Source organism: Notechis scutatus, chromosome 3 (genome assembly GCF_049901735.1).
Source record: "Notechis scutatus isolate UNSWTSFEM ecotype Mainland chromosome 3, rNotScu1.2, whole genome shotgun sequence".
NCBI classification, from domain to species: domain Eukaryota; kingdom Metazoa; phylum Chordata; class Lepidosauria; order Squamata; family Elapidae; genus Notechis; species Notechis scutatus.
This window is the reverse complement of record NC_142011.1, coordinates 56,758,784-56,771,198: the sequence shown is the minus strand read 5'-3', so window position 1 is coordinate 56,771,198 and position 12,415 is coordinate 56,758,784. Positions and strand designations below refer to the sequence as shown.

Sequence of the window (12,415 nt, the reverse complement as noted above, 5' to 3'; positions counted from 1 at the left end):
TCTCAATCCTCCACCACTTTTGTTCCTTGTGTCTTCCTTCTGTTGGCATTGATTAAGGAGGAGGAAGCAGGCAGAAGTCTAAAATTATGCTTGATATTGTTCTTAAGTTCTTTTTCTTTTCATTTTGGCTTGGAAATGCAAGCAATTTAAATAACCAAGAGTCTTGTGGTATCTTACAAATAAGACAAGACGTTATTATGGAATAAGCTTTCATTGAGTAGGGTCCACTTCATCTAATGCCTAAGCAGCTTAGAAATCTTTTAATCTCTCAGCTGCTGTTCTGCCTCTTCCTTCCAGGAAATGTTTATCTAATTGCTCAAATTCTTTCATTGTCTAGTCTAAATGCTGCAGTATAAATGGATCACAACTCTTTGTATCTTCCATTCCAGTTATAGGAGTGCTGTTCATGTCTGCTATTTCAGTTAAATTCTAGCCACAAAAGTAAATACAGTTAAATTTATCCTAATTCTTACAGCCAGTAAAATCAGTATCCCTTCAGAAGCCCAAACCTCTGTAGGAATATATTGTCAACATTAATTTTGAAAATTCAGTTGCTGTTTTAAGGAGTGCTGATCATGGCCATAAACTTCGTATTATTGAAGTGCATAGAAAATGAGGCTGAACTAGTAAGGCAAAAGGAAATATATTAGAAAGCAATATCTTAGTACTGAGACTCCAGAGAAGGAAATAAAAATTATTTAGTTTTTACAGTTAATAGTTGCATAGTTGAGATGTAATTTATTTGAATTCTTTAATGCTGTGCAAGGCATTGTTTATCTTTTTTTTCCAGAGACAACAGGATTGTCATCAGATACTGAGAAGAAATATGAGGAATCAGAAAGACAACATGATATAATAGGTAGAACTAGTATTGAAAAGATTTGACTTTAATTATTAGAATGCCTATGGAGAAAGCCCTGCTTTTTTTAAAAAAAAAATTATCAGATCTTGGTCATGCTTTTTAGTCTACTGTTTTCTGGAAGAAACAAAGGCAAGTCATTTTTTCTTCAAAAGTTATAAGATTTGAGCTACACTGTAGTGGGATGTTGATGATGACAACATACATCAAGTTAGCACTTTTAATAATTACATAGATTTTCTCTAAGATGATTTGTCTATAACTGGTCCTTTAGGCCTTCTAATGCAGGGGTCTCTAACCTTGGCAACTTTAAGACTTGTGGACTTCAACTTCCAGAAGCAAAGCTGGCTGAGGAATTCTGTGGAGTTGAAGTCCACAAGTCTTAAAAGTTGCTAAGGTTGGAGAGCCCTGTTCTAATGTATGCCTGATTATGCTGTAACTCAATCCATCTACCTAGCTGCTGGTTGTCCTCTTTTTCTCTTTCCTTCCACCTTTCCAGCATTCTAAACTTCTCAAGAATTGGTTCTTTTTCTATGATCCATGTGTTCGTTTGCTTGTCTATCCAGAGCCTTCTCAGGAGTCTTCACACAGAAGTCAAAAGCAGCAATGCTTTTTCTATCCTTCTTCAAACTCAAACTTGAGTGTAACAGGAAAAATAATTCTGAACAAATCTAAAACAATTTTTCAAGGCCTTCATCGCTACTCTACTAAGTGTTCGTTTATGTTATGACATATTTCTGAAATTCTGACAATTCCGTTCAGAATTACTGCGGTGCTGAATGAACAGTACTTTCACCTGATCCACAAAGTCACAGCTGTACAGTGCCCCAGGAGTCATCTGTTCAAAATTTGGATGCTTGGCATCCCATCTGCATACAATTGCAGGGAACTTCAATTCAATTCCCCCTATCCAGCTTTCTGCCCCCAGTTCTGCGTTTTTGGCATCCTGCTACTCCCAGCTTGAGCTTCACGGTCTTCTTGCTCCAAAAGCATGCCTGGCCTGGCCCTTCAAGAGGCCTTCTCAAGGACCAAATGCCAGTTTCCTCACAAGACTTCAGGAAGAAGGCCTTGTGTGGCAGCAGTTGATTCAAGAAGGCCTATGTCAGGGAGACCTCATGAAGACAGCATAGGTCAGCTGGGTTGGTGGACTGCAGAGCAGCAGAAGCTTCAGAGTGCAGGCCAGTAAGGGTGGCTGGGACTGCTGCTTTGTGCTGTGGTACTATGTTTGGGTGGCTGCGGCTTCATACTACAGTGCTGGGCTACAGTGGCTGCAGTTTTCTGGGGTGCTGAGTTTGTACCATAGTGCTGGGCTAACGTGGCTCGGCTTTGCACTGCAGCTAAGGTGTTTCTGGCAGTCCTAGATCCACAACACACCAAGATCTAGATACTTAGCAACCAGCTTCCACTAATGAGAGTTAGAGCATCACAAGACCACATGATCGCCATTTGTGACTTTCTGAAGGGCCAATCTAAATGTGACAGTGACAGCTTGATGAAACAAGCTGTCAATTCCATAGAAAGAGACACTTTTAAAAGCAAAAAGAACTTATGCAAGCAGGAAACTTTTTAAATCTATGTTATAATTTATAAATTCAAAAATCAAAAACACTGTTATCAGTGAATATAAAATAATCACTTTCATCACATACATCTTAAAATCTTTCTCCAGAAACTTTTGTGTGATCCAGTAATGTCTGTTTTCAGAGCTCAGTTGAGAGGAAAAGGCCCCAAGGGAGACTTTTCAAAGCAGAAAATCACTGAACTGATAAGAATTCTATACTTCTTAGTCACCCAACTAGATGCTCAACTCCCTTTTGGCATAATTGTGGCAGAACAAGCAAATACGGACCCAAATTTCATTGAGAAGAGATTAAGCCTCTCCATTTAAGCTATTGAAAATGAAAACTTGAAAAGGATATTTTAGCAAACAGTGTAACATGTTTAATGCTCATTGTTCATAAATTATGTGCACTGCTGACTTGCTGGAAGCTGGGAAAAGAAATCAGTTGCCCTCCAGATATTCTTGGCAGTGGTGGGATCCAAATTTCTTAACAACCTGGTCTGTGGGCATGGCCTAATTTGTGGGTGTGGCTTGGTGGTCATGGTGATTGGGTGGGCATGGCTTGGTGGTCACGTGACTGGCCAGGCGTGGCCATGTACTGGCAAGCCAAATACAACTGGTCCTCGCTTAATGGTGAATTGCTTAGCAAGTGTTCTAATTACAACTGACCTCCCCATAGCTACTTGACCCATTTTTGGAGTTTTGACAGCCATGCTCTCTCTCTCTCTCTCTCTCTCTCTCTCTCTTTCCCTTCTAACCCTGCTATTCTATGATTCTGTAAGGATCTCCTGCTGGAGCAGGGGGTTGGACTAGAAGATGACCTCCGAGAACCCTTCCTGCCATAGATTGCTGTGCTGTTTCAGAGGGTTTGTGTCCTTTCTTCCTCTGCTTTTTTTCTCTCTCCCTCCCTCCATGTATCTATCCATCCACATATCTCATTCACTTTCTCCTCTCTCCCTCTCTTTCTTTTTCTTTCTTTGTCCCTTCCTTCCATTTCTCCCTTTCTTTGTCTATCCCTTTTCTTCCTTTCTCTTCCTTTCTTTTTCATTTCTTTCTCTTTCTTTTCCTTCTTGTCTCTCTTTTTCTCTTTCCCTCTCTCTTTCCCTCTTTTTTCTCTCTCCTTCCCTCCCTCTCTCTCCCTCTGTGTCCCTCAATGGCTCTCCCTCCCCTCCCCTCTGTATCTCTCTCTGTGCGTCTTTCTCTCTCTTTGCCTCTCTCCCTATCTTCCCCTCTCTCTCCCCCTCTCTGTGTGTCTCTGTGTGTGTGTTTGTCTCTCTCTCTCTCTCTCTCTCTCTCTCTCAAAGTCGACTGGCCCAAGCCAGCAAGCTCTCCTTGGTGCTCTTCGCTACTTCTTTCATTTCTTCTTTTTGGAATCCAGCCTGGCTGAACAATGATCGCCAGTTGCGGTGGAAACGTCTCTTTGGGCGACTCTCCTCCTCCTCCTCCTCTCATGACTGGCACCTGTGGTGGGGCCGGGAGGGTACACACGTGTGGGGAGACCCTCCTCAAGCGAGCAGCCACCCACCCCTTTCGCACTTGCTTGAGGAGTGTCTCCCTGTGCATGTGTACCCTCCCGGCTCCACCACAGCTGCTGGTTGTGAGAGGAAGAGGAGGAAGGGGAGGGGGAGGGTCGTCCAAAGGGACACTTCCACCGCGGCTGGCGATCATTGTTCAGCCAGTCTGGATTCCAAAAAAAAGAAATGAAGAGCACCAAGGAGAGCTTGCTGGCTTGGGCCAGCCATGGTTTTGAGACACCCACACACAAAGAGGGGGGGGGAGAAGGGAAAATAGGGACCTGGCTGCTTCGCTATCCTCCACCGTCTCCCTTACCTTCTCAGGCCAGGTGAGGGAGGGAGGGTGAGAGGCAGGACCAGCCGCTTCAGGCAAGGTGAAGAGGCAGCGATCAACCATGGGCCTGGGAAGCCTGGGAACGGCGGCTTCTGGGTCAGCCAGCCCAAGGGGCTTTGAGGTTGGATGCCTGGAGCGGTCTAGATCTGAGCAAGCATTGCACCACGGCACCTGAACACCCACTTCTTTGGTGTTGGCTTTACGGAGCCGTGGGGTGAGGCCTGGGCTGATGTGCGACAGCAACACCTTTAGCTGTGCTCACTTGTAAATGTCCAAATAATCCAGTGAAGATACCAGAAAAATCGCTCAGGCAGTCCTCCTCTTGCAGAAAACAACCCTTCCCTGATCTAAGAAGGCAAGGAGCTGCGGCTTGGCTCACCCAATTCCTAGAACTATCCGAATGGTCCCAATTCGGCATGGAGAGGGCAGCTCCCCCTGGCAATCCCCCTTTCCCTCAATGCTCTGACTTCCTGTGGCCCGCTGGCCTGAATGTCGGGTTGGACCACTAGAAGGCCACTTCCCCGCTTCTCAGTGGCACTCCTATGCCGGCCACTGCAGGACCCTCCACCTCCTTCCCCAACTTCTCCCTCAACTTTGAAATGACGATGCCTGTTGCCGACCGGGTGGTGTGGCAGGGCCAATAAGAGACGATTGTTCCAGGTCCAACAAAGGGGCTGCGGGTGGGAGAGGGAAGGGGTGGCAGGCAAAGGGGCCACCTGGGCGGCAAGGTGGTCGCCCAGGTTAGGGCAGCGGGCGGTGGCGGCAAAAGGCAAGTGGGGGGAAGGAGACCGGCAGTGCAGGTAGGCAACTGGGCCCCGGAGCTTGCAGAGCCTCACTCCCCCAGGGAGATCAGGCAGGGCCACAGCGGAAGGCAGGCAGCAATAGCTGGCCTGGCGGGTGGGCAAAAGCAGGCTGCAGGTGATGCTGTGGAGGTGCGACAAGGACTGACTGGGTGGGGAGGGGAGGGGAGGGGTGGGTGGAGAGGGGAGGGGCCAGCCAGTGGTGCAATTGGCCAGTTCTCTGAACTGTGCAGAATCATAACAACTGGTTCTATAGAACTGGACAGAACTGGTAGAATCCCACCCCTGGTTCTTGGACTAGAACTGCCATCACTCCTCTTCATGTTGTTGGCTAGAACTGATGAACCGAAATTCAACATCTGGATCACATGGTCCCCTTCTCTCCCTCTTCCCCTTCAAACTCAGAAAGCTGAACTTATAAACTCTCATAGTTGATTCTACGATAATGAAATACCGCAAAATGCTACCAAATAAAGCACTGGAGGTACTATTCCCATGTTACAGGCATTATTATTTTGTAGAAGACTCCTGTGTTCCTCTAGTTAGGAGAGAGTCCTTCTGGACATCTTGTTGAAGAGTTTAATACTGAACTACTGTCATTATCATTTCAACCTTTTTTTTTTGCATTTTTATATAATGATAGCCAGTATAAATATATGTATGTATTTGTACATCTGTCTTTGATGATTGTGTTTGAAAATGAAAGGACTTACAAAGCAGTATTTTTCCTCTTTTTTCACATAAAAAAATTATTCAGTGACCCTTCTAGATATTTATAAGAACTGATATAATGTACAATTATTTTAAGTCTTTAGAAGATATTACAAGACTATAGTATACTTCTATACTCTGTATAGTATACAACTATATGTAATAAACAAGAAATATTTGAATAAATGATGTCAGAAATGCAAGTTAGTCTTTTTTATGTAAACAAACTACAACAACAAATAATGAAGTATAATGTAGACTTTTATCTCTTGCTAACTTATTACATTTCTATAGATAACAGAATTCCCTGCTTAACAGAGAAGTAAAAGATTCCATTCTGTCCTTCAGCAATATTAATATAATCACAACAATAATAAGAAAGGTAGTATCAATAGTAATTAGGTGCTTTGGGTTCAATCCCAAAACAACTGGAGCACCAGTTGTATCAACAGCTCCTGGGGCAGTCTGAACTTCCTGAGTTGATGTAGGAAACACATTCTTTGGTATGCCCTTTTAATGATGGTTCTAATGTTGGGTGTCCATTTCAAATCCTGGAAGATTATAAAATCCAAAAACTTGAAGGACATTATGTAAATTTATTCATCAGTAATCTCAATAAATTTTCCTTCTCCATCTGCAATCTGTAAGATACTGTGTTGCAAGCATTTTTTGGCCTTCACACAATACAAACTTCAAATAATAGAATGCAGTAGCAGGAAAAGGCATTCATTTCTATTCTGTACTAAGATTATATCAGCCACATCTTTGTACATGAGGGGCCATCTCCACCCAACTGCAAACAAATGCAATTAATGAGATTTATGTGTATTCAGAAGAAATTCCCTAGAGATGAGTCATTGGGTTTTTAAAGGGTGTCCAGGGATATGTCAAGCAGACATTGCGTGTAAATCAATGACACACCTTGTGTTAGGGAACACACGCTGTAGCCTGCAGGTCTGTTCCCTCTAAGACATAGCACAATAGAATGGCTGGTTGATGGACATTCCCAAAGAGTCTCCTATGAATAAATACACATACACTTGGAACAACATCAGGAAGAGAGTTTCTATTTATTTTTTCTGTGTAAAACAAAGAGAATTTGGGGAGGAGCTGTTTCACCTTCTTGAAACAAGGACTTGGGCTTAACGGGTGATGGGAAGACACTGTTCTACCTATTCTATGTAGGCAAACTATCCCCTTTCTTTGATTTGGTTATTCCACTGATTTATTAAATTACAAAGGCACCTAGACCTATTTTCTGCTACTTTTTATACAGAAAAAAATCCAAGTAATATGTTTTCTTATATCTCAGCTGCCTAAGAGAGGCGGGGAGACTTTAGCAAAGTTTAGTTCTAATTTTTAAAACAATTTAGACTTAGTATTATCAGGAATCCCAATTTAAAACACACTCTAAACCAATGTCTTTACCACTTGTTTAAAGTTGGCTAGTTTCACAGCTAAAGCTAAAAGATTATGCAGATCATAATCTAATAGTTATTTTCTTCTATTTACCTAGGAAGACATGAATATACTTTTTTTTTCTTACAGTGCAATCAGGTCTATGATACCTGGGCTGCAAAACTCCAGATGGCAGCACAAAATGACAGCAAAAAGATTTTTAACCCCCTTAATGCTTGGCTGTCATCATGGAATTCACTAAAGATTGAACACCCAGGTAGCTTTATGTGTGCTGGGCTTTGCTAGACTTCAACCTTCTGACAAAACAATTCAGAAAAGTCAGTTCATCCAATGATTCTTTTAGGTTTCACATTGTCATACTTATCTTCCTGGTGAATCCCAAAGACTGATTGCTAAAAGGTAGAATTTTTAATTCCAATTAAATTGCTTAAGGTTTTAATACACATGTTAACTATTAACCCTGAATAGAAATAATAGAAGTAAACCAATACACCTTCCTGAGAATTCCCTCATATTTAGGTGTCACAAAGCTATGATGGTTAATTTTCTGCTCTCTTTCTTGATGCCAATTTTGCACACATCTGGTCAAATATTATTATCCAAAATTTTTAGCAGAAACAAAAATGGTTGTTTATAACAAATAGTGGAATGAGACATCTTGTCAGTAGGTACCATGAAACATGACACTTATGTATTTTCTTCATGTAAAGAAAAGTAAAACTATGGTTATCAGCTTGTTCATATTAAAGCAGTGATCCCCAACCTTTTGACGCCGCGTCCCGGTACCGGCATCAGCTGGGCGCCATGCGGCCGGTACCGGCATCAACTGGGCGCGCCATCTTTTGACGAAAAGTGCTTCCGGTGACCTCACGGAAGCACTTTTTCGTCCAAAAAGATGGCGGCGCCAGCGCTCCGGTGAGCTTTTTCGGTAGAAATGGCTTTCTACCGGAAAGCTCACTGGAAAGCGCTGAGGTACCATCTTTTTTTTGATGAAAAAGTGCTTCCGGTGAGCTTTCTACCGGAAAAGCTCACCGGAAGCACTTTTTACCAAAAAGATGGCGGCGCCTTCAACCAGCGGCTCGGTAAGACTTGTACCGGTCCGCGGACTGGCGGTTGGGGACCCCTTAAAGGATTCAAATAGCTTTCCAAAGTGCAGGGCAATTGGGAAAACATGTTCCCCTTTGTTATGGCTCACTAATGATCATTGTTTTTAACCTCTTTTCTTATTATTTGTGTAAGCTATTGATTTTGGAGCATCTCATTTTACTTTCCTGGGGGAAGCAGAAAATGATAAAGGCAGGTTACTATCCTTTTTACCTTTCAACCTAAATCTCAATTACTACCAATTATTAAGAATCATTAATATTAAAAAGAAGCAACAAGACAGAAATGCAATTCTCTCATTTAGTTAGTTCAACATGGAAAAGGTTGAAGAATAAATTATGGACATTTGCAAGCAGATGATTCTTCCTAACATTAGAAGTGAAATCTAAGAGAAATTGTGTCTCAGAAGTGAAGATCAATCTTGTCCCCAAAGAGCAGGTAAAGTGAAAAGGCAATCTACATAGAATTCGTTGTGAGGAATTCATTCTTCATGCTTCATGCTAGCTTAATAAAAAATAACCTCAGGGGAAGAAGATAAAAGATACACAGTAAAGTCTGACCTGAATTTGTTTTCATAATGCTTTTCATATTATGCTGAACAAATCCTCCATTAATAAATACTGCAGGTTCAGTAAACTTTAGAGTTGAAGCCTCTTGATGTCTTTACTTCTCCAGAACTCTGTCCACTTCCTCAGGATCCAGGCTAAACTATTCCCAGATATCACCTCCTGACTTTACCCTCAGCCCCACTCACTAATGTTATCTGTAAAGTGCTCTGCTAACAGCTCACACAATTCTTCTGATTGATCTTTCCCTAAAACAATAAAAAGTCATTGTAAAAGGGGTAGCTGGAAGACACTCTTCAGTTTGCTGCTGTTGTCATGAAAGTGTAGATCCAAGCTTGAGGTTGTCCCCATGTCTAGATGGAATTTTTTCTCATCTTTTGCCAACATTGGTCTAGGCAACTCCTCTAGTGCTTTGACTCTTGGACAGCTCCTTAAATAATCAAGGAGGCCCCAGGATTGGCATGGAAGGAGAGTTGTTGTAAGTGTTTTTTTTATCAGATGCAAGATTTTGTATGGTTATCATTTTATGCGAAACATTGATTTTTAAGATTCTTAAAGCATGTACGGTATATGCATATTGATTAATACATCTGTGTAGTCATATCTTTTTCCCAAAGGACTTGAGAAAATATAGCTTTGTTTAGGATCTCCAATAAAAATTATTCACATGCCTACAAAACTGCAGTCTTCAGTTTTGTTCTTGGAAAGCCTGTTAAAAATTATTAGAAAGCAATTTGAATCTATTCAAGATATAACTGAATTAGTAATAGTCAAGTGAAGGGAATGCAGCATAGCCAACCGTGTTAAACGTCTTATTTAATTTTTTAAGTCCTGTTTTTCTTACTGTTTTTGTCACAGCTATTCGGGAAATATAACCTGCAGGCAGTTATGTGAAACAAACTATGTTATTTGCATGAATCCTTAGAAGTGCAATGAATCAGGAACTGCTGAACCTGCTTGTATACTTTATAAAAAAAACTAATAATTTTATAATATCATTTTGTTTTATAACAAGAAGCCTGCAGGATCAAGCCAAGGGCAATTCATCAATTTATTTCCAAATAGCAATAGCACTTAGACTTATATACCACTTTACAGTGCTTTACAGCCCTCCCTAAGTGGTTTACAGAGTCAGCATATTGCCCCCAACAATGTGGGTCCTCATCTTACCCACCTCGGAAAAATGGAAGGCTGAGGCAACCTTGAGCCTGGTGAGATTTGAACTGCCAAATTGTAGGCAGCCGGCAGTCAACAGAAATAGCCTGCAGTAGTGCATTCGAACCACTGCCCCACCATGCCCCAAAATAGGCCGTTCATCCCTGGTAGGCCCAAATGAAGAATATGAAGATAAGATATCCTTTGTCTCCTAGAATTCAAAGGTTTTTTAACTTCTGAATATAGATTAAGCTATGTAGCTTAATGTGGGTATATAGGCAATAAGTTCTAAACCCCAAAATCCTTACCTCTTTGATGGCAGACATCCTGATGTTTTCATAGTAATGCAGTGGTGCATTGGGAGAGTTCATGTCATAACCAAATCCAGCCACAGCTACTTCATCACAATTGTGGAGCACCATGGTAATTGCTACACTTCCCAGAGTAGGAATATTCTGTGGAGGAGAGGGGAATGAAGCAAAACACAAACAATTAAGATTTTGCCTTCTTAAGTGCTAATCTGTGAACAGATCCCAGGTGGGAAATGCAGTGGGACTACTACATCTAGAGATAATAGTCTGAGGAACCAGTCTAAAGCTCTATTCCAACACAGTGCTAAAATGAATTACGTACCAGAATATGAAGTTAAGATTTCATGGTGATCAACAATAGGATAGGAATGCAATGTAGAATGCAGAGGGAGAAAGAGGAAAAGGAAAGACATCAACTGTAATAGCTATAGAAAAAAAAAAAAGGGTTAACACATAATTTATGTTTATGTTTTGTTTTTTTCTTTTTATGCACATTTTTGTGTAGTCTTGTCTAGTTTGGTTCTGCTTTTATATTACTTTTTCTTTTTTTCTTTTTCCTTCTTTTGGGGTTTGTTTTTTTAACATTTTGAATAAAACAAAATTTGAAAATGAAACAAAAAAGTGAGGTATCACTGAATAGTTCCATAATTATCCAAGTCAAAGTTCAAAAATCACATTTCTGATGAGTGCTGACTAGCTTACAACTGTTTTGGAGCAACTGAGATCAGTCAGACTAGAAAAGCAGGATTTCTAAATTCAGTATTCTGTAGTAAATGATCATTTTATGTATTTTCAAGCAGAATGAATTATACATATTCAAGGACGTGAACACATATAATTCAAAACTTAACTAACTGTGGTATATAATGTGAAATGACAATTTACTGGTATAGGTAGTCCTTGTCTTACGACCACAATTGAACCCAAAATTTATGCTGTTAAGTGAGTTTTTGTCCCATTTTACAACCTTTCTAGACACAGTTGTTAAGTGAATCATTGCAATTGTTAAGATAGTAACACAGTTGTTAAATGAATCTGACTTTCTCATTGACTTTGCTTGTCAGAAGGTTGCAAAAGCTGTTCATGTGACCCCAGGACACTGCAACTGTCATAAATCAGGTGCTAAGCATCTGAATTTTGATCACATGACCATGGGGATGCTGCAGTGGTTGTAAGTGTGAAAAATGGTCATAATTTTTATCAGTGCAGTCAAATGAACTGTTATAAGTTGAGGACTACCTTACATTTTTCTGATGTTACTATTGACACAACCTTAACCAACCTGCCAAATCAATGGAGGTCAATTGTAAAATTTCTTGACAATGGCCATGGTGGCTGGAAAGTTCTGGGATTGAATTTGTATGTGTGAAAGGCACTATAGGTATTAAGAGCATTATAAAGTTTAGGGTAAATTTTTTTCCCAGCAGAACCAGAAAAGTTCTATCTTTTGCTTGTCTCCTTTCCTACTGCCTAATGGGCTGAGATTGTGGTGCTATCATCTGCTTTAGGGAGTGATTCCTTGCAGGATCACTTTATAATGCTGCTGCACACAAATCACAATTAAAAAAACCTATAGCAGACAGTATACATAAGCTAGCCAAGGTACACTGCAGCATCTAATTGACTTTGGTTGATCACAAAACCTAAGGAATGCATAAACTGTCTACTACTTGGATGAGGGATTAACAGGAAACATCAGGACTGTAGGTTAATCTGGGAAGTACAAACAAATATAGCAGAAGGAGATTATGACATACAACTTTTTTGCTATTCAAAAAAGTACACAGATGTTTTCATTCCATGAAGTCACATGGAGTCAAGCTTAGCTCCAAGAAGATTTTATGCATGCATACACCCATACTTACTTTTAACCCCCATTCCTCATGTTACTTATTAGGAGTTAATTTTGTCTAAGATGAAGCAGATAGGGTTCAATAAGGAAAAGATCAGTTGTTTCAGAACAGTGAAAATTCCAGGCACTGGATCCTAATACTGGGTGGACAATCCTAGACTTCAGTTAAACAGGTTTATCTCCTTGTGTCTTCGAAAGAAGAATACTTCTAGCAACAACACTGCTGCTC

General features: G+C 40.8%; 1 protein-coding gene across 13 annotated transcripts in view; it reads right to left on the bottom strand.

Moving 5' to 3' along the window:
* Positions 1-12,415, bottom strand: part of ST3GAL3 (ST3 beta-galactoside alpha-2,3-sialyltransferase 3) — a 201,869-nt gene that overhangs the window by 14,419 nt on the left and 175,035 nt on the right. For 5 of the 13 annotated variants that reach the window (XM_087960112.1, XM_087960108.1, XM_087960105.1 and 2 more), the window contains 2 exons: positions 10,332-10,478; positions 5,969-6,354 (listed from right to left, as the gene is read on the bottom strand). In XM_087960112.1, coding sequence (XP_087816238.1) covers positions 6,193-6,354; positions 10,332-10,478 — 309 coding nt within the window. In that variant the 3' untranslated portion in view covers positions 5,969-6,192. Of the gene's footprint in view, positions 1-5,968; positions 6,355-8,643; positions 8,823-10,331; positions 10,479-12,415 lie in introns of those variants that run through there. The other 8 variants (XM_026665724.2, XM_087960110.1, XM_087960109.1 and 5 more) reach the window with 3 other exon arrangements.